The sequence below is a fragment of the Oryctolagus cuniculus genome, chromosome 1, assembly GCF_964237555.1.
Source record: "Oryctolagus cuniculus chromosome 1, mOryCun1.1, whole genome shotgun sequence".
Lineage (NCBI taxonomy): Eukaryota > Metazoa > Chordata > Mammalia > Lagomorpha > Leporidae > Oryctolagus > Oryctolagus cuniculus.
The window spans coordinates 77,055,817-77,077,022 of NC_091432.1; the positions used below are offsets into that span (position 1 = coordinate 77,055,817).

The window sequence follows — 21,206 nt, forward strand, 5'->3', positions numbered from 1 at the left end:
CACCAGAGAAGCAGATAAAATAACAAAGACATTTCCTATCTCTTCTCCTAACCCAAACTGGCAAAAAATTAAATAAAGTACCCCCCCCCCCATAACTGGTTCCTCAATTGCCACTAGTAATGGAATAAAAAAACAAAGAGTGAATATGCAGCATGAATTTTCAGGAACTAGAAGAGCAAGCCTAGAACCATCTGAAGAGGAAAGTTTCTCATATAAAGTTATAAGGTCAATATGGCATTTTAAATACTCCCCCGCCCCCCAACTTTCTAGTTTGTTTTTGAATATAATGTCAGAGTGATACAATGAAAATGTGAAACTTGATAATTTTCATATTTAGTGTTTGTAATCTACTTGCCATTTCTCTCTACCTAATCAATATCCCTCTAAGTTCCTATAAAAGATATGAAGTAACACATATGATGAAGAAAAATGTTAATAACTTGCATTTCAAGCTATATACAATGATTATTTTAGTATTACATCCCTTCAAAATCAAGCACATTACAGTATCACATATAGTGTCTAGTACCTGTGCTCCTGATACAGGGCCAAAGGGGTTTGGTGGTCTCATGACAGGCTGACTGTATATTAAGGTTGGTTGTGTCATGACAGGCACACTTCCCATTTGAGGAGGCTAAAAAACAAAAGAATATAAAGTTAAAGGACATGATTCACATCTACCTTGTTATGACTAAATAAACAAGAATGTTAACAAGAATGACAGATACTACTGCTTTTGTTTTGATTTAGAGAAAAATTCCTTTGAAAGCACACAAAACAGCTATAAATGTTTAAGAGCATTTTGTTGGTATAAAAAATATTTAGCATACTCATTTTTAAAAGACGGTAAGAAAAGTTTCTCTACTCAATAATTTGCAAAATTTAAACGTTTTTATATAGTATAATAGACAAAATGATTTAGACCAACAAATTTTCAACCAACTATTTCTTAATCACCTATAAAATTAACAAAATAAATGAAATTACTTAATGTGAAAATAATTCATCCACAGACTACTACGGTATTTTGGTTAAAAAGCAAGACTCTGGAGGCTGGCATTATGGTACCGCCACCTGTGATGCTAGCATCCCATATGAGCACCGACTCGAATCCCAGTTGCTCCACTTCTGATCCAGCTCCCTGCTAACAGACCTAGGAAGGCAGTGAAAGATGGCTCAAGTCCTTGGGTCCCTGCCACCCACATGGGAGACTAGGATGGAGTTCCTGACTGTTGGCTTCAGTTTGGCCCAACTCTGGCTGTTGTGGCATTTGAGGAATGAACCGACGGATGGACGATCTTGATGGATCTACTGATCAATCGTTTTTGCTCCCTCACTCGTGCTCTCTCTCCCCAACACTGCCTTTCAAATAAATAATTCTTTTTAAAAAGAAAAAAAAGCAGCACTCTAGAATCTTTTTTTAAAAAAGACTTATCTTGGCCAGAGCCACGGCTCACTAGGCAAATCCTCCACCTTGCGGCGCCGGCACACCAGGTTCTAGTCCCGGTCGGGGCACCGGATTCTGTCCCGGCTGCCCCTCTTCCAGGCCAACTCTCTGCTGTGGCCAGGGAGTGCAGTGGAGGATGGCCCAAGTGCTTGGGCCCTGCACCCCATGGGAGACCAGGATAAGTACCTGGCTCCTGCCTTCGGATCAGCACGGTGCGCCGGCCGTAGTGAACCAACGGCAAAAGGAGGACCTTTCTCTCTGTCTCTCTTTCTGCCTGTCCAAAAAAAAAAAAAAAAAGACTTATCTTTCTTATCTGAAAGGCCGTTACAGAGGCAGAGAGAGGAAGAAAAAGAGAGAGGTCTTCCATCTGTTCTGGTTCACACTTCCCAAATGGCTGTAACAGCTAGGGCTGGGCCAGGCCAAGCCAAAGCCAGGAACCAGGAGTTTCTTAAGGGTCTCCCATGTGGTTGCAGGGGCCCAAGGACTCAGGCCATCTTCCACTGCTTTGCCAGGTATTTGAGCAAGGAGCTGGATCAGAAGTGGGGCAGGCAGAATTCAAACCACTACCCATATGGGATCTTGGCGTTGCAGGCGGTGGCTTTACCTGCTATGCCACAACACCAGCACCTAGAATCTTACCTTTCAATAACTTCTGGCTAGCCATTCAAGTAGATTACTGCAAGCATAGTGAGCTTCACTTTTAAGCCTATGACATAAATATTTAGGCAAACTCCTTTTTTATGCAATGATATCATTCTAAAACCTGTGGAACCTTTCTACATGTATAAAAGAAGCCACTTCCATATCATGTATGAAGTAGCACAATAGCCACAGTAGCAATACCAAGGCACAACATACTGGCTTCTACCAGCAACCATTCCTCAATTATGTTTCAATGAATTGAAGCCATTATCTCCATTTCTAATCTAAGTGGTCTGTATATTGAGAGGGCAGGAAGAATAAGGGAGATATATAACATGGATTGTGGGGAACCTAAATGTTTATAGACTAGAATAACCACTGCCATAGGAAAATTCCTCTGGCCTTTACTATATGAAAGCTAACCCTATATAATTCACGAAATGTAATCCTCCCCTTCCTCTACAGTTTTAAGATTATAAGACTTCACTGGTATTTAAGATTAGAACAACAAAAGCTTGGAGGTGACACTAATGTTTAAACATATTTGTAATGAAATATAAAATGCCTAGCAAAGTGAGGAGAAAAATAAGCCAAGAAGGGGCAAGTGTTGTGACACAGTTGGTTAAGTTGCTGCTTGGGTTGCCCACATCCACTATCAGAGAGCCTGGATCAAATCCTGGCTCTCCACTTGCAATCCAGTTTCCCATCACTGCACACCTTGGAAGGCAGCAGGTGTAGCTCAAGTGGTTGAGTCCCTGTCACCCACGTGGGAGACCCAGACCTGAGATCTGGGCTCTTGTGTCAGCCTGGCCCAGAGCTGGCTGCTAAGGGCTTTTGGGGAGTTAATCAGCAGATGGAAGCTCTCTCTTTGTGTCCCTCTGTCTTTCAAATAAATGAAAACTTTGTGACAAATATGTTTCGGGGTGGTTTTTTTTTTTAAAGGAAAAAGAAGCCAAGCAATATTTTAAGAATTAATAAAAACTATGTGTTGTGTTATTCTAGAAATACTGAAGAAACCAATGCCATGGTACCACCTAGGGCTAGAGATGGATGGCACTAAATTATTTGTTAGTTAAGAGTGTTAAAAGCATGTTAAAGAGGAAACAATCTATTTTCCAAAAGTTTTATCTGGAAAAGTACTTACAATTCCATATCCTATCATTCCTGTTGGTGTAGTAGCAGGATAAGCCATTACAGGAGGTGCCTGACAAGATGAAAGGAAAAATAACCAGAGGTATAACTCATATGTGTCAACTGAGTTCAAAGAATTAAGAGCTGTAGTTCCACTAAAAAGAATTGCTAAGACAGCTGTGATTAAATGACATTTATGGTAATTAATAACTGTGTCAATTAATGCTCAGTGAAAAAAGTCTTGAAATTATCAGAAAGAGAATTATCAGAAATAAGAAAATACCACTTAAACTTAGATACATCAGTGATCTAAGATGACAAAGTGCTTTTACAGCCTTAAACATCTTTGAATTTTTAAAAATAAAGTAAGTTCTAAAATTTAACGTCTATAACTATCATTAGGAAATGTTTACCCAGATAAAGTGTTTTCCTGGGTACTTCATTTCTCAAAGAAAAACATGCAAACATCTTAAATCAATTAATAATCTGATCTTTGAGGGAAAAAAGAAGTTCCTAAGGACCCTTCACTCAAAGAATCCCAAAGATTTCAAACCACTATTGAGTGTGACTATTTCTATGAACCACAATTCTTACATATGGAGCATGCATGTTAGCTAGGCTTCCTTATTTACTCCAAAAATATTTAAAAGCAACAATCAATGAAAAGAACCCTCTACCACTGAGATATTTAAGTTCTCTCATACTGCTACTTTAACTGATCATCTGTAAATATAACAGCTAACAAAACAGAATTATTTTAGATATAATTGCTGTCTTAACATTCCCTGTGTGTGTTTCTTATGAAAACTGAAACTGAATACAGTGAAAAGACCAATAACATTGCTGAAACACAAAAAAACAAACAAATTAAATGGCAATTTGAACATATGCATGAAGTAAAATGAAGCGTAACTTTTTGAAAACAGCATTGAAGTGAAGAGTTAAAAGTTTAGTATTTGGGTGAGCATGTAGGGCTTATTGGTCTCTCCCTACTTAAAATCCAAGATCTGTAAGAGCAGTAGACAAACTGCCAAGTACAGCAGAAGCCTGTAAGATTTCATGCAGTTGTTATTCCAAACATTACCACAATCAACATTTCTCTTCATTCAGAAGTCATCAAGTGCATAGTGGCAGCACAGATACACACACAGACACCCAGCCATCTGGCAGCAAATGGCGGAATATTAAGCAAGAAAAAAAATTGGTACTTCCCATGCCACCATCAGAATCAATTCTGCAACACACCCATGAAATCAGTAGATGCTAGGAAGAATTTTTGGCACATTGAAAATCTGAATGTGAAAACAAGTAATAGCTTAAAGGTTATGAGATTCTGCTGCAGCAGTGGTTAATAGCATGCCAATTTATTGCAAAAAGGCTAGTTTTTGGTCACTTACGTATTGTGGAAAATGCATGCCATTCTGTTTTTCCCAGGGAGAACAATTACATAATGCAATAACACTGGATTAGAACAAGTACTTACACAACAGAAAATACACAGAGAGCATTTTAGTTCACATGTACATTCACTAACTAAAGTCTCTTGTATTTCCAGTATCTAATGAAAGAATATCTAAACTAAAACACTATCAAGGTTGACAAGGCAAACCGAGTCTTTAGCCTTATTCCTTTATATACACAATAGTTAACTGACTAAAAAATATCTTTCGAACACAAAATCAATCACAAGTACCAATAGTGCAAAATTCAGGGCATCTCATAAACAGTCATATCAATGTCTGTCACAGGAGAAAAAAAACCAAGAAATAATTAAAAGAATTTGTACCAAAATGTTTTTTAATTCCAATAAATTTGTTTTTATAAAAATTGAAAAACCTTGACAGTGTTTAGGATTAACAAAAAGGTTAGAAATGTCATAAGCAGCGGTATGTCTTAAGTAGTGAATCACATCATCAGTCTTTAGTGTTAGCCACTAAAAGGAAACTATAAAATATATACAAATATTTTAATAAAATCCTTAAGAGATGATTCACATTGCATATAGAACATAGAAACATAAATACTGCTATCTTATCACTTTACACATGAATTCCAGAAGGTTAGAGGCTTATTACATTCTAATTCATCTTAAGTGTTACATACAAACCTTTAATATTTCACAGAGTTTAACACTACAAAAACATAAAATATTCATTGTACTTTAGTATCAACTTTTGTATGTGTCATTTTTTATTGTCAATGTAGAATTCACACCATAAAATCCACTGATCTAAACACCTGCCATCTCCTACTCAGTGACATGTGTTATAGTGGGAAAAACATCGAGTTCAGAATCAAGAGATGGACTTTCAACTTTAAATTGCTTCCTACTTGGGAAAAGAATTGTATTACTTTATCCTTAAAACTGAGGTAAGTCAAACTCTTCCAAGACAGCACTGTTTACATGCTGAAGATAGTACATGTGCATGTGCAGATAAAAACTAAAACTATTTCAATGAAAGGTTTTAATGTTAGTGAAGGTATAGAACACTAACTGTGAAAAATTACTGCTCTAAAATGTAGCTAAATTTCAACATTATGGAATCTAATTTATGGAATCTAATAATAAACTTTTCAGGTAATGTCATACAAAATTTTACCAGCACAATATTTTTAGATCATTCCTATTAATTATAACACATAATTAACCAAAGGAAAACAAGATAATGTTCTGTTAATGAATTAATAATAAAAGATATTATCATAAGAGCAATGGAGATATCTATCAACAATATGAAGGTTATACTATGTAGCCTCTGTAATCAAAATGCTGCTATTAATCAACTGATAGAAGCAGGTCATATTTTTCCACAAGGAGGAATATGTTTTTCTCTGATTGACCAAGACTTGCTGGACTGGTAAGGCAGCAGCTGGCCAGGGACAGGGAAACAGACCATTAAGGCATGGGCCTACCATGCCTTATAGTAAATAAGAATACCACCAGAGTTTGTTCAGTAATATATATTAACTATTAATTAGCAAGCACAGCAGATCTTCATTATTCATATTCTGTATTTGCAAATTTGCCTAGTCGCTAAAATTTGCAACCCCCAAATCAATACTTGTGATGTTTTCTATGTCATTCATAGACATACAAAGAGGAGCAAAAGATCTGTATCACTGCATGCAGTTTATTCCCAGCTGAGTTGGAACAAAGTGACACTGCCTTGTTTTAGCTCTCATGTGAAGAAGTCCAGAGGATGGAGAAGGTAGGCAACAGTTGTATGTACCACAAGGAGCTCTGGCTCTGCAGCCAGTTGAGCACAACTAGAATTCCAACTCTGGCACTAGTTAGTGGTGTGGCCTCAGGCATGTCACTTAATACTGCTGACTTCATCTTGTATTTTATAAAACCCAATCTACAAGAATGAGGATTTTTAGTATTGAAGATTATAATCTATGTGAAATACGCATAAAAATGCACATATTTTTCCTAGCAGTGGTTCACTGTTCACTAGTTGGGTAACTCTAAGTATATAACTGCCACAAAAAAAGAGAATCAACTGTATAAATTATATGACAATTTTAACAACAAATAATTATAGTTTCTTTACCAATGGTGAAATTTGTAGAAAATTAAAGACAATATTTGAGACAAAAATGCAGTAAGTTTAAGATCAGTAGTACAGAGAGTGATTAAGAGATTACGCCCTGCAGCTCCCAGGCTGCCTGGGTTCTGAAAACCAAGCCAATCACTTAAGAACTCTGTGATCCTGGGCACATTTTTGTAACTCTGTGCCTTTATTTCCTCATTTGTAAAAAATGATGATTATAACTTTCTCTACTACACAGGGCTAATATGAGGATTATACAAAATAAAATCAGATGCTTTTTATTAAAACTGTGCCTGGTACAAAGTAACACTTACAGGTTAGCGACTAAAATGTACCTGGCAAATATAGTCAACCAACCTCCTTTAAAATAAATACAAATTGCTTATACTCCTACAACTTAGTAGCAATCTTCCCATTTATGCCTATCGCTTCAGAAACACTTTCATCATGTTACACAATTATTTATTTGTTAGCATATTGGGAGCTTTTCCAACTCACCATTGTTGCAGCATTCCAAGCAGTTGTTGGTGCAACCTTTGGTTGCCAGTTAGATCCTCCAGTTAACTTCTTTTCACCTGGTTGACTCCAATTTACATCACTTTAAATAAACATAAGAATATTAACTGCCTCTAATTTAAAGTTTCTGTAGTATATACATAAACTATATCAACAATGCAGACTTGACATCTTTATCCGTACTTTCATGATGAGAACTCAATCTTTAAATGACAGATGGGGAAAGAACACAAAACACTTACTTCTTAGTGGTTCCATTTCCAATGCCAAGATCTGGGACAGGAGAGGAAGAAAACATTTTAAAACTAGACTCATGCTAATAATGTAACACTTTAAAAGAAAATTAAAGAATTCAAAGACTACTTACTGCCCACAAGATTGGCTAAAGATGAATCCAAGTCATCAGACACTAACTTGTTAGGTGGGAGTTTGGCAGCAGGAAGACTCTGGTTCTGAGAGGCCACAGTAGGTTTGAGGAGTCCACCTAGTTCATCAAAGCCTTAAAGTTACAAACAGACGAAATAGGATTTGTAAGGAACTTTATGAAACTACAACTTTCTACAGGAGGTCTTTGCCTTTTTTCCTTGTTTGTTCACTGGAATAGTTCTTTAAAAAAATAGACACTAGTAAATACACTTAAAATTAAATAGGAGAAATTTACCAACACAAAGTGAATAGACTCAGGCTGCATTTGTTTTAATGGAACTCATTTGTTTTATGTCCAATTTACATAAAAATTAAAGGAGGGGCCAGTGCTGTGGTATAGTGGGTAAAGCCACCTCAGTGCTAACATCCCACATGGGCAGCGGTTTTGAGTTCCAGCTGTTCATCTTCTGATCCAGCTCTCTGCTATGGCCTAGCAAAGCAGTGGAAAATGGCCCAAGTCTTTGGGCCCCTGCACCTAAGTGGGAGACCCGGAAGAAGCTCCTGGTTTCTGGCTTCAGAATGGCACAGCTCCAGCTGTTGTGGCCATTTAGGGAGTGAACCAGTGGATGGAAGACCTCTCTCTCTCTCTCTGCCTCTGTCTCTCTGTAATTCTGCCTTTCAAATAAATAAATAAATCTTAAAAAAAAAAAAATTAAAGGAGATGAAGAGAAGCACTGTGAAAGGGAAGGAAATGAAATTAAATTCTCCCTCTCATCTGGCAAGATTTTCTGAATGGTCACTTATACCTAAAAGCAATTTAGGTTAACAACAACAAAAAAAAGTATTGGGGTCAGCACTGTGGCTTAGCAAGTGGTGCCACTTCCTACAGTGCTGGCATCCAGTATTGGCACTGGTTCGAGTCCTGGCTGCTCCACTCCCAATCCAGATCTCTGCTATGGCCTGGGAAAACAGTGGAAGATGGCCTAAGTTCTTGGGCCCCTGTATCTACATGGGAGACCCGGAGGAGCTTCCTGGCTCCTGGCTTCAGATTGGCCCAGCTCTAGCTGTTGAGGCCATTTGGGAAGTGAACCAGCAGATGGAAGACCTCTCTCTGCATAACTCTTTCAAATAAAATAAATGAATTAAAAAAAAAAAGTATCTATGAAACTTTGAAAAAAATTTAAAAATTCCTTTAAGACATGTATTTATAGACCTTTTTATATTCTTCAAAGAAGAGAATAAAGAGCTGATCTAAAATATAATGACCTAAACTATATCTAAGAAATTGTTAAACAGCTCTAGCCGCCTAACTTATCTAATGTACCTAATGAACTAGGGTATTTATTGAAAACGAAAAAATTCCTAAGGATCTCTACCGAAAGGAAGAAGACAAAAGCGTAACCAATTAAATCAACTCAGTAAGGGACTCAACAGCACTATCTACAAATATTTTAAGAGTTTGAAACAGAAAAATCATCAAAGATGGTGGCTTACAAAACATGAACAATTAGTGTCTATTTCCCCTTTTCCTTTTACCTAAGCAAGACAAGCTCACAAAAAAAAGGCAAATGCGCACAAAAACATTATAAGCCTACTGGTATAAAAAAAAAATTCTGAGTCCATAGATATCCTTTATATGCTTACTTTATGGATAACTAATTATATGTTATAAAATTAAGAACACCTCAATACATCCTCTTCATATGGCTAAATCTTAATTACTAACCAAAACAAAAGGCTACCTCATGGAAAGAGTAGAATTAATGAGTGCTAATATTTTATAAGTCCTTTAGAACTTCAAATTACAAAGGTATTAATGAAAATACAAAATGGAAATGTGGGTCTACTGATTTATAATGTTCTCATAAGACAAAGGAACTAGCAAATCATAATAAGATCCACCCTTAAAACAATGAAAGGCCTCTGCACCCACAGGCTTACTATTTTTTAATGCTTTAGTTGTTCATACAAAGAACCTCTAAGCATGTCAAAGGACCAAAGATTTTATTTTCCCAGTATTTAAAAATAGCAATTTTATATATTAAAATATATTATGGTCATTATTAACTTCATAATGGTAAAATCTTAAGGAGTAAAGCAGTAGAGAATTCCACACACAGTCACTAGAAACGTGGCATCTTACTGAGCTAAGTATCCTTAGCATCTGAACTGCCACCAATAAAAGGGAATGACTATACATGTAGTTCATTCAAGTTCTCATTAGTGGTCAGAGGCAGGAGGGACAATTTGTTTAGCTCCTAATTTAGTCTACTTATAAATGTTAAAAGTGGCATTATTTTTCCTTACACAGAATCTATATTAGATCACTATAGCACTTTAAATTAAACAATTTTTTTCTTACCCCCAGAATCTACAACAACATTTGTAGATTTATTTCCAAACACAGATTCAAAGTCAACATTAAGGCCAGCTGAAGGATGTGGCTGTGCAACTGGAGAAGGAGTGAATCCTGAGAGAAATCAAAATGGAAAAAATAATCTCAACTCTAATAATTCTATATTTAAAGTTCTATAATAAAGATGACAACAGGATGGAAAAGCAATAAATTCCTCAAAGAACAAAGCTAGGCTTTCAAGCAAACTGTCTTCCACACAGAATTATTTTTGTGCTGACTATTTCTCCACAAAGTTGTACACAAACAAAAGAAAACTAATAAATGAGTAACCAATGTTGAACTATTAGCTTGCTTTACTACATAATAAAATATTTACTTATATTTTATTTTAATTTCGTATGCTGATACCCTTTAAAAACTAAACACACCTAAAATTCCAGGGTTTTGCACAAAATAAAATATATACACAATGCAAGGGCTCACTTGGCAATGAAATAAGCATATAAAAAAAAGAACCTTCTTCATATTGCCATCCTCCATATTTTTCTCTCCTAACTTCAACAGTGAATTAAAAAGCTAAATGGTTCTTGATTAATCTGATTAAATCTGAAAAGTGGCAAGAGTTTGACAGTCAGTCCACTCTTGTGTAATTAATTTTAAAGCATCAAAGAAAAAACAGCACTTTTAACTCGAAACAACCTTTTTTCTTCAACTTATGATTTCTAACAGTTTACAACAAAACATGCAATTAATCTAACTAGCCTGAATCATCAAAAACATAAACAGGAAAGCTTATTCTTTCTTGCTTGTGTTATACTGATGCTAACAGTATTAAGCAAAGAAGTACACAGCTCAGGTCTTTGAGATCAGCCTATCCTGAGGTAACAAAAGATATCCAATTGCACAAGGCTTTTTGTGAAGTGGTGTTTTGAATTTCTAGGAATCGAAATGAAGAATTAAAATCATCTAAAAATATTAGCATTGTGACATGATTTGGAAAACTTCTAATCATGGAATAATATACAAATAAAGAGCAGTCCAGCAAGGATCACAAGAAAGGAATTCTTTTCCCATATAGAAGGCTATAATAAATGACTCCTAAGGTCTTTTCCATCATTGAATTCTATCAAATCAGCATGTAAGCAAACAAATAAAAGTACCTGATACCTGTTATTAAAAAGTTAACACCAACAATATTAGGGAGAAGCTAAATTTTTGGAGTTCCAAACATAGGTTCTCTCTCTTCTTCTCCCAATTTTATGCTAAAGTATCTTCAATCAGTCTCACTTTGAATTTGTACACCACCAGGAGATAAAGAAACAAGATGTTATGTTGTATTAAGAGGACTGATCTGGGCCAGCGCAATGGCGCAGTAGGTTAATCCTCCGCCTGCGGCGCCGGCATCCCATATGGGCGCCGGTTCTAGTCCCGGCTGCTCCTCTTCCCATCCAGCTCTCTGTTATGCCCTGGGAAAGCAGTGGAGGATGGCCCAGGTCCCTGGGCCCCTGCACCCACATGGGAGACGGGGAGGAAGCTCCTGGCTCCAGATCGGCACAGCTCCGGCCGTTGCGGCTATTTGGGGAGTGAACCAACGGAAGGAAGACCTTTCTCTCCGCTTCTCTCTCACTGTAACTCTACCTGTCAAATAAATAAATAAAATCTTAAAAAAAAAAAAACTGATTTTTTTTTATTATTTTTTATTTTTTGACAGGCAGAGTGGACAGTGAGAGAGAGAGACAGAGAGAAAGGTCTTCCTTTGCCGTTGGTTCACCCTCCAATGGCCGCCGCGGCTGGCGTGCTGCGGCCGGCACACCGCGCTGATCCGATGGCAGGAGCCAGGAGCCAGGTGCTTTTCCTGGTCTCCCATGGGGTGCAGGGCCCAAGCACCTGGGCCATCCTCCACTGCACTCCCTGGCCGCAGCAGAGGGCTGGCCTGGAAGAGGGGCAACCGGGACAGAATCCGGCACCCCGACGGGGACTAGAACCCAGTGTGCTGGCGCTGCTAGGCGGAGGATTAGCCTAGTGAGCCGCGGCACCGGCCTAAAAAGACTGATTTTAAAACTGTAAAACTTAGGACAACTTTGGGCAGTAAATCCAAGAACGTCCTCAAGGACAAATAAAGCCAAAAAAGCAATGATGTATACAAGCTGGTACACACCAATGCTACTAGTGATTTACATCACATAATGAACATTGTGTAGGGCACAATTTTTTTAAGAATGCTCCATAATTATTTAAACTCCTTAACTATTCTTAACTCAAAGGGATGGGTCATATAATCAGAACACAAACACTATCATAGTAGAATGTAATTTAATATATAAATCTGATCAATTTATCAGAAGAATTCTAGAATTCTAGACTTACCGATTTAATAATATTTTAAAGTATTTAAGCTTTAATTATAAGGGCCTGCTTGTTCTTTACATAACTCCTTACATATATAAAGAGCCAATGTATCTACTGAAGAAAGACAGAAATCTGTCATGCTTAATTATGTGCCTATCCTATCACAGTGTTAATATACATTTTGTTCTTTAAATGATATTCTGCTAACCATCTTGGCTACATTAGCATTAATCTTTAGATCATACATGGAACAATAATTTAAAACTAGGTCCATACATCAAGTTCCCATTTTCTCCTAGTGTTTTGTCCCAGAATTCTAGAATATTGTTGATATAAAAGAGATGAACCTATCCTCTACAGTAATACTGACACAGGTTAATTACTTTCTGTGAAAAAAACAGCCATCTCCTGAGGTTCCCAGGGCACTAATATACAAAATTACATTATTATTACGTAGATATAGAAAAGGTTAGAAAGGATATAAAGTAATTCAGGGTATGTATCTCAAGTTTAAAAAGCTTCTACATTAAAAAAAAAAAAAAAAGCTTCCACATAGAGGAAAAATGTAAAAAGGAAAATTTTAAGAAATTTCAATAGCTTATTAGTTACCAGGGAAACAAGCAGTATATCTGCAAAGGAAGAATCTTTTAGGTAATGAAAGATTCCCTGTTTCACACACACACCATCAAGATTTTTCTGATATTTCTGTATTCTCATTTCAATGCACATCTTCAACTTAATGGCCTTTTGTCCCAAGTCACTTTTGTGGAAACCTCCACTACTGCCAATTTTTAATTTTAAAGTTATTTAAAGACACAGATCTAAAATGACCATTTCTTTATTAAGATTTATTTATTTACTTGAAAGGCAGAGTTACAGACAGACAGGGAGAGACAAAGAAAGAGAGCAAGCGAGCTCTTCCATCTACTGGTTCATTTTCCAAATGGCCTCAACAGCAGGGACCAAAGCCAGAAGGAGCCTGGAACACCATCCAGGTATCCTACATGGGTGGCAGGCGCCCAAGCACTTTGGCCATCTTTTGCTGCTTTGTTGGCACACTTGCAGGGAACTGGATTGCAAGATGAACAGCCAGGACTGGAACCAGCACTCATATAGGATGCCAGCATTGCAGGAAGCTTAACCTGCTGTGACATAATGCCAACTCCTATTATGACTATTACAAAGGAAAAATTTAAAGAAGAAAAAAGAAGGACAGATTTCCCAGCTTAAGGTAAATTTTATGAACTATATGTACACTGTCTTGTCTATTCTTTAACTTTACAAGGAAGGCCCAGTGACAACAATGTCACTGATCAGCATCAGCCCACTGAGTAACATTTAGAAACCACGGTCCTACAGGGCAAAACTCAAGAGGGCAATTATAAATTAATGAGAGGAACAAGCTCTACAAGCATTTTGAAATACTTTTAAGAAAAACTGGCTAAGTTCTTAATGGATTTTGGGGGTAATTCCCTGATAATTAGGTCTCATACTTTTTTTTTTGGTGAAAGTAACAGCTCCATGTATTAAAAGCCCTATTACATACTATTCATGGGCTTTGTTAAGTAAGTCATTACTTAAAACTCAAACACCACCATGAGATAATTAGTATTATCCCCCTTTTACATATGAAGAAACGAACAGATTAAACAGTTTACCTAAGGCCAAAGATTAAGTAACTGGCAGAAGCGACATTTTAATTCAATTTTTTGTTATTCCAAAATCTGGAAGTTTTCAGTTTATCCTAATTATTTCATCTTAAACATACTAGTATGTAGAAAAATAAATCTTCATTATAGCTATACTGTTAATTTAAAAGGATTCGTGTTTTACAAAATTCCTAAGCTTTCCATTACTAATGCTGGGCCAAAAAGTGAGTAACTCAGCAATTTTAAAACACAAAAGAAATGCAGTTCAAGATTATTAACTGTGCTAAATAACAAGAAGTATATTTGATTGGCCCTTGTTGTAGCACTATGGGTTGAGCTGCTGCCTACAATGTCTGCATCCTACATAAGCATCTGTTCTGGCCCCCACTAATGTGCCTGGGAAAGCAGCAGAAGATGGCCCAAGTACTTGGGTCCCAGCTACCCACACGGGAGACCAGGATGAAATTCCAGGCTACTGACTTTGGCCTGGCTCAACCCTGGCCACTGTGGCCATTTGGGAGGATGGAAGATCTCTCTCTTCCTCTCTGTCTCTCTCTATTTTTCTGTTAACTCTTTCAAATGAATAAACCTTAAAAAAAAAAAAAAAAGTACATCTGGGCTGTGGCACAGTGGGTTAATTCTCCACCTGCGATGTTCACATGCCATATGGGTACCAGTTCTACTACTGGCTGCTCTTCTTCCAATCCAGCTGTCTGCTATGGCCTGGTAAAGTAGTAGAAGATGGCCCAAGTTCTTGGGCCCTTGCACCTGTGTGGGAGACCCAGAAAAAGCTTCTGGCTCCAGATTTGCACAGCTCCAGGTACTGTGATCATTTGATGAGTAAAAAGGAAGACCTTTCTCTCTGTCTTTCCCTCTCACTGTCTGTAACTGTACCTCTCAAATAAAATCTTTTTTAAAAAAGTACATTTGAAGTATGAAATGCACGTATTTATAGTTTTTCAAAGCAGTAATTTTAACTTTATATGCCATGCTGCTAGATATTAAAACTGACATTTGTAAACCTCATAATAGTTCAAGACATTATTATCCTACCTTTTGTAGATTTACAGAGGTTAAAAATTTGTTTATCATACAATAAAGTAGAAGCAGAATTCAAATTAATGCTCATTAGATTCTAAGCATATTATTTCTATCAAATATCCTCATAAATCCCATTTTTAAATATAGTTAACTATATCTAATGCTTACTGCCAGTCAAGAACACCAATTCCTAAGTTATGTCAAGCCTACTTCTCAATGCCAACTTAACTGGATTTTGGTGTCATAAAAAATTAGGTCTTATAATGGTCATAAGGTAATCAACTACTATGCCCCGCTCCCATGAGCTGGACTTTAGCTTTTATTGCTACTGCACTGACCTAGAATACATTTTGAAAGACAAAGACAAATACACAAAGAGCTTTGAAATCCATACGCTTTTTTGTATACTCTTTTGAAAGTTTACAAGTCCAGAATATGGATTAAATCAAAAAGATAACAGATTTTCATAAAACCACCAAGTATTTAATTAAGCAAACAATATTGGGCAAAATATGGTGTGTTCTTCACAGGCAAATTTTTTAAGTTTATTAAAAACTTATTCTAAGGAGGGAAACAAAGTAATTCCTTCTGCGTAAATAAACTGAATTTCAGAGACACTGCTATCTACCTCCAAACAAGCCAGCTACAGCAGATTCATAATGCATGAAGGTAGTAGTAGGTAAGTTTGAATGCCACCAAAAAAATGCTGACAAGGCATAAAATGCAGGGAAGAAAGGCAAAAGAGAAGAGAGAGAGAAGGAAGGAAGGATGGAAAGGATGGAAGAAGGAAAGGAGAGGAGAAGAAAAAAGAACAATTAAGTGTGGGGTGGAGTAATTGAGTGAAATAAAACAAGGAATCCAAGCACTTGGCATTCTTAAAATGACAATTTACTAAAAAAAGAACTTAAAGCTTCATTATGATTATTTTACACATATTATATATATATGTTACTTCATATATCTATATATAAACTATTATGGTTTGCAACATTTAAAAAACAGAATACTATCTCATTAGAAACAAAAATATGAGGCACTTAGGTTTTTAGCCAATACTAACCTATTTTCTAAGGTCTGGCTTAACAAATAAGAAAGTGGGTCCAGACAAAGTTCAGAGACACTCACATATACAGCAAGCATAGCCGGGACTACAACCTACTCTTGACTCATAATTCAGTGTCCTGTACCTTCAGTAAGGACAGATTGCCAATTACACTGAGCATATCATAGCAGCAGATAAGTGTATTCCTATGGTAGGAATTTAGAACATACTAAAATACACGGCTATATATATATATATATATATATCCTTTTTCTGGATTGTTCTTAATCCTACAGGGAAAGATATACAATTTTATAATGCACTGACAAGAAGGCATTACTGCAATGATTACACTTAGAACATAAATGTAGTTTGAACTGTTAGATCTATATAACCTGAACACCTGACTTGAAATTCTCTCGAATCTACACCATGAACTTGCTTTTTGGTTTTTTACTTCCCTCCTTTTTTCTCTCATATATATGAGGCAATGTCCAAAAGTTCATGGAAAGTGTGTATAATGAAACAAATCACACATGGACTTACTAAAATTTTTCCATAAAAATAAATTTATCATTTAATTCCATTTTCCACAAACTTTTAGAAGCATCCTCATATATCTAACAGCATATTTAGAGTATGGCCACATGATCTGTTTACGGTACTAACGTAACTTCCCACATGCTACTTCATCAAATGTTAATTCACATCATCTTAAAGTTGCTTTGGTGAGCGGAATAAAAGCACCTATTACCATCTTTTAAGGGGATGGTTAGCATTTTTAGGAGCATTAAGATCCATTTATTTCAGATTTAGTAAACACTTTCCTAGGTAACATGGTGTGAAATTATATCCTTTTATGAGTTTCACACTGGAATGACAGGTTATTCAAGTCAATTTGCTCTTCTGTTTTATTATTAAAATGGAAAACACACTTCCCACAATTATTTCCTAACAATAAAGTGATTTTCTTAAGAATAGGATGAAGAGTACATATATATATTTTAGATAGTTTTAATATGCAAAAGCTAGGGGGAAAAAAGTTGAAGATCGTTCCAATCAATGACAAACAGTACCTCTACCAAGAACAGAGGTGAAAACATAAGCCTATGTAAGTATTTTTAAGGGAGATACTTTCCAACCAATTCTGAAACAATAAACAGGATATGCATATGATACTGGATAACTTGAGTACTGTGCTATAATACAACAGAGAACAAAACACCAAAATAAGTTCAATAGCAAAGGAAATTTTCTTCCCTAAAAGCTTGTGTTAAATAAAATTAGGGAGACAAGAGTCAATTTAAAAGCCTTACTATATTATTGCTGTTTAATGTATTGTAAGATCTGAAGTAAAATCCAAAGTAATTATTACAGTGCTTTAAAAGTAATTAATGAATACATTAATAATTATTAGGCAATATAAACATTAATTGGAAAAAAAAGGTTAAATGGTACTTTACCAACAAACATTTCATGAGTAGGTGTCCTAGTAGTAAAAGTGGATACATCTGAAGAAATGGGAAGGTGAACATCACCACTACTTTTTGTGAGGAAAGGATTTAAGCTTGGAATGGCATCATCAACAGCATCTATAGTAGCAGAGAAAGGATCTGTGCAGTCCAAGTGTATTACAGCAAAATGAAGAAAGGAAGTAAATAAATTAGTATTATATTAGTCAAAGATGCAAAGTGAAAAGCAGTAGCTATATTATTTATTAATATTAAATGCAAAATTATCTAAACATCAAGATGGAAGAACTGCATTTAATGTATTTTAAAATGAATCTTCAGAAGAAATACTTATGTGTACATTAACAACAGTAGCAAACTAAGGACAGATTTGCTCTTTAATATTGGGAAGCCAATAGTGAGGTAGTTTAAAAAAGAGAATAACTAAGATGGTACTTCTATAAAACAGCCACTCACCTTGTTCCCATCTTCCCTGCCCTAGGTGGGAGTGTACTGGCATTACTGTGTTTACTCAAATAACTGACATTAAACAATTAGTGGGTGGTGGTATAAGTAAACTTTCAAAAGGAGGTGGCGTGGGGGGATAATGACAAGAAGGGTAAGAGGCTGTTTCTACCAGGTACGGAAATCACCTGTATAAGGTTCCAAGGCAGGAAATGGGAAAATAAAGATGAAGATTCTGAGGATGGGAGAGAAAGGGATTTTAGATGAGAGTAGGAATGAAAGATTACTCATCTAGCAGAGCAGGAACTACTCTGAAGGTCTAGCAAAGAGCTTTAGAGCCTTTAAATGATTTGCTAAAGGAATAACAATTATGTTTTTTCCTACCAAAATGACACTAATTATGTCCCATTAACAAGTTCTACACATAAAATTGTTATAGAATCAGGTATTTACTCTAACTATACCTCACTCAAAAGATTTGGCTTTCTATTAAAAAACTCATTTATCCTAAGAATTAAACACTTGACTAAATGGGGAGAGAAAAAACTAAAAAACAGCAAAAATACAGTATCATACTTTTCTCTCTGTAATACGAAAGTGAGAAGACAATTCTGTACTTTCAACCACTCTGCTGGTCTATTATACTAGTGCAGCTTTCATAGTATTAGGCTTGCCTTCTTTTAACATTGTATGATTCAAAACTAAAATAGCAGCAAAGACCTAAAAGACAAGGAGACTTCCCTAAAAGTCAATAAATTCAAGAGAAGTATTCTACAAACCCAAAATAGAAAATAGAAAATATCTTTGAAAATAGAAAATATCAAAAAAATACTGAGGTTATAGGTTTAAATATATACCATTTCAATATAATTTTTTTATCACAAGACTTTTTTAGAAATTAAACGTTCCCATGGAACATCAAGTCCTAAAAACATCAAAATATGATGACAGACTATTCAAACTCAAATGATCATATTTTAATATCTTTCTCATCCATCTGCTCCCCAGTAAGTGGACCAATGGGAAAAAAAAATCAGAAAAACATAACAGAAATAAAAAGTAGAAATAGATTTAAAAAATGCTGTTTTTGCGTACTAAAATAAAAACATAATGCTGGCCACTCTAAATCCTTGCATATGAAAGGAGTTACATTAAGTTTAGTTAAATTAAAAGAATTTTTGAAAAAGATTTATTTATTTATTTGACAGAGTAACACAGAAAGAAAAGGAGAGGCAGAGAGGGAGAAGAGGTCTTCCATCCACTGGCTCACTCCCCAATCGGCCCCAGTGGCTGGAGGTGCACTGATCCGGAGCCAGGAGCCTGGAAGTTCTTCTAGGTCTCTCACGCAGATGCAGGGTCCCAAGGACTTGGGCCATCTTCTACTGCTTTCCCAGGCCATGGCAGAGAGCTGGATCGGAAGTGGAGCAGCGGGACTTGAACCAGTGCCCATATGAGATGCCAGCACTGCAGGCGGCAGCTTTATTCACTACACCACAGCACTGTCCCCAAGAGAACAGTTTTCAAATACTTGATAGTGGCATGGGATATTAAAGTACATGACATTCTGTTGGACAATAACACAAAGCACCTCTAATTTTCCATGTAAAAAAAGCTATTAGAGAAGTCATTTTTTAAAAATGGGCATAAGGGGCCAGCGCTATGGCACAGTAGGTTAAACATTTGCCTGCAGCACTGGCACCCCGTATGGGTGCCAGTTTGAGTACTGGCTGCTCCACTTCCGATCCACTTCCCTGCTAATGTGCCTGGGAAAGCAGCAGAAGATGGCCCAACTGCTTGAGCCCCTGTCCCACATGGGAAACTTGGAAGAAGCTCTTGGCTCTTGACTCCAGATCAGCCCAATATCAGGTGTTGCACACCATTTGGGGAGTGAACTAGCAGATGAAGACCTCTGTCTCTGTCTCTCCCTTTCTCTGTAATTCTGACTCTAAGTAAATAAATATATCTTTAAAAACAAAATAAAACAAACAAAAAAAACAGCTTATATTTCTATAGTAAATCCACTGGTTTATGACAAAAAGGCATGCTCAGGAAAAGTAACTAGTTATCTGCTCTTTTACTTATTGACACTCTTTTATCCAATAACTAATCTCAGTCTTTTCCTATTATGTGAACCCTTACAGAGAAGAATATGCAGGAACATACACAAGCGTACTTCTATTAAGATCTACTCAAAAATAAGGAAAATCTCCTAATCTATTTGACAAAACACTACAGGTAATCTAGATGAAGGTAGTCTATTAGTGAACATTATACTATAACAATAAACACTAATTCATTAAGATTTGATAATGTTGTTCCAATTATTTAAACTTTATCTACTGGACGGGCAACTCTACTCTAAATCCCTTAAACTTTTACAGTTCTCTTCTTTTTTATCATTACTCACTTGGAAGTTAATTCTATGTTATGCTACAGTTATGGAGAAATAATCCAAAAAAAAAAAAAAAAAAAAAGCAAGGACTAAAATAACACTATAGTCATATTATTTGTATTTAACACTAACTATGTGTTTAGACTACAGATCATTTCTTGAAAAAGCAAAATCTCATTAATAATACAATGAGAGAACAAGGCAACTTGTGTTCCCCCTGATTTTCAGTTTAAGGTACAGTCTTGAAAGGCTTCAATATAAATATATAAACCTTTCTTTCCTTTAACTCTACCTTATCACCAACATATCTGACTATGAATAAACGTCATCTCTGTGGTGGTTATGATAAGAACCAAATAAAACACTAGGCCTGTTATTAGCATCCATTTTTAGCTGATGAAAGTGAGAAACAAAGAACAAGACTGACATTATTAAAAAAAAATAATACCTTTGCTTTTTGTCACATGTTATAAAAGCAGCATGATATGAGTAAAACGTAATATTAACTATTTAGGTAAATTGTTAATTAAAGATACTCTAAGTATTTACTGCTATGAATCTAAGTTTTGTATATTAAGATTTATTTATTTTAGTCTCATTTCAATCTAAAAAATTTTAATCTGAATGTCATAGATATGAGCAGAATGAATTAGGAAGTAATGAAAATCCTTGGCTTAAAATATTCTTCTGTTATTTAATCATAGAGAAGTACAAATATTGAAATTATCACTAACTCAAAAGTCAAATATCTTTACACAAAAGTGAAGACAGCATTTAATTCTGCTGAAATTAAGGAGCTCATAAT

General features: G+C 35.9%; 1 protein-coding gene across 19 annotated transcripts in view; it reads right to left on the minus strand.

Annotated features, from left to right (window-relative positions):
* Nucleotides 1–21,206, minus strand: part of PICALM (phosphatidylinositol binding clathrin assembly protein) — a 116,480-nt gene that overhangs the window by 16,624 nt on the left and 78,650 nt on the right. For 4 of the 19 annotated variants that reach the window (XM_051821346.2, XM_051821333.2, XM_051821350.2 and 1 more), the window contains 8 exons: nt 17,557–17,706; nt 10,019–10,126; nt 7,658–7,789; nt 7,533–7,563; nt 7,273–7,372; nt 4,618–4,641; nt 3,234–3,293; nt 530–634 (listed from right to left, as the gene is read on the minus strand). In XM_051821346.2, the coding sequence (XP_051677306.1) occupies nt 530–634; nt 3,234–3,293; nt 4,618–4,641; nt 7,273–7,372; nt 7,533–7,563; nt 7,658–7,789; nt 10,019–10,126; nt 17,557–17,706 (710 nt within the window). The remainder of the gene's footprint in view (nt 1–529; nt 635–3,233; nt 3,294–4,617; nt 4,642–7,272; nt 7,373–7,532; nt 7,564–7,657; nt 7,790–10,018; nt 10,127–17,556; nt 17,707–21,206) is intronic. The other 15 variants (XM_070076427.1, XM_051821357.2, XM_070076429.1 and 12 more) reach the window with 7 other exon arrangements.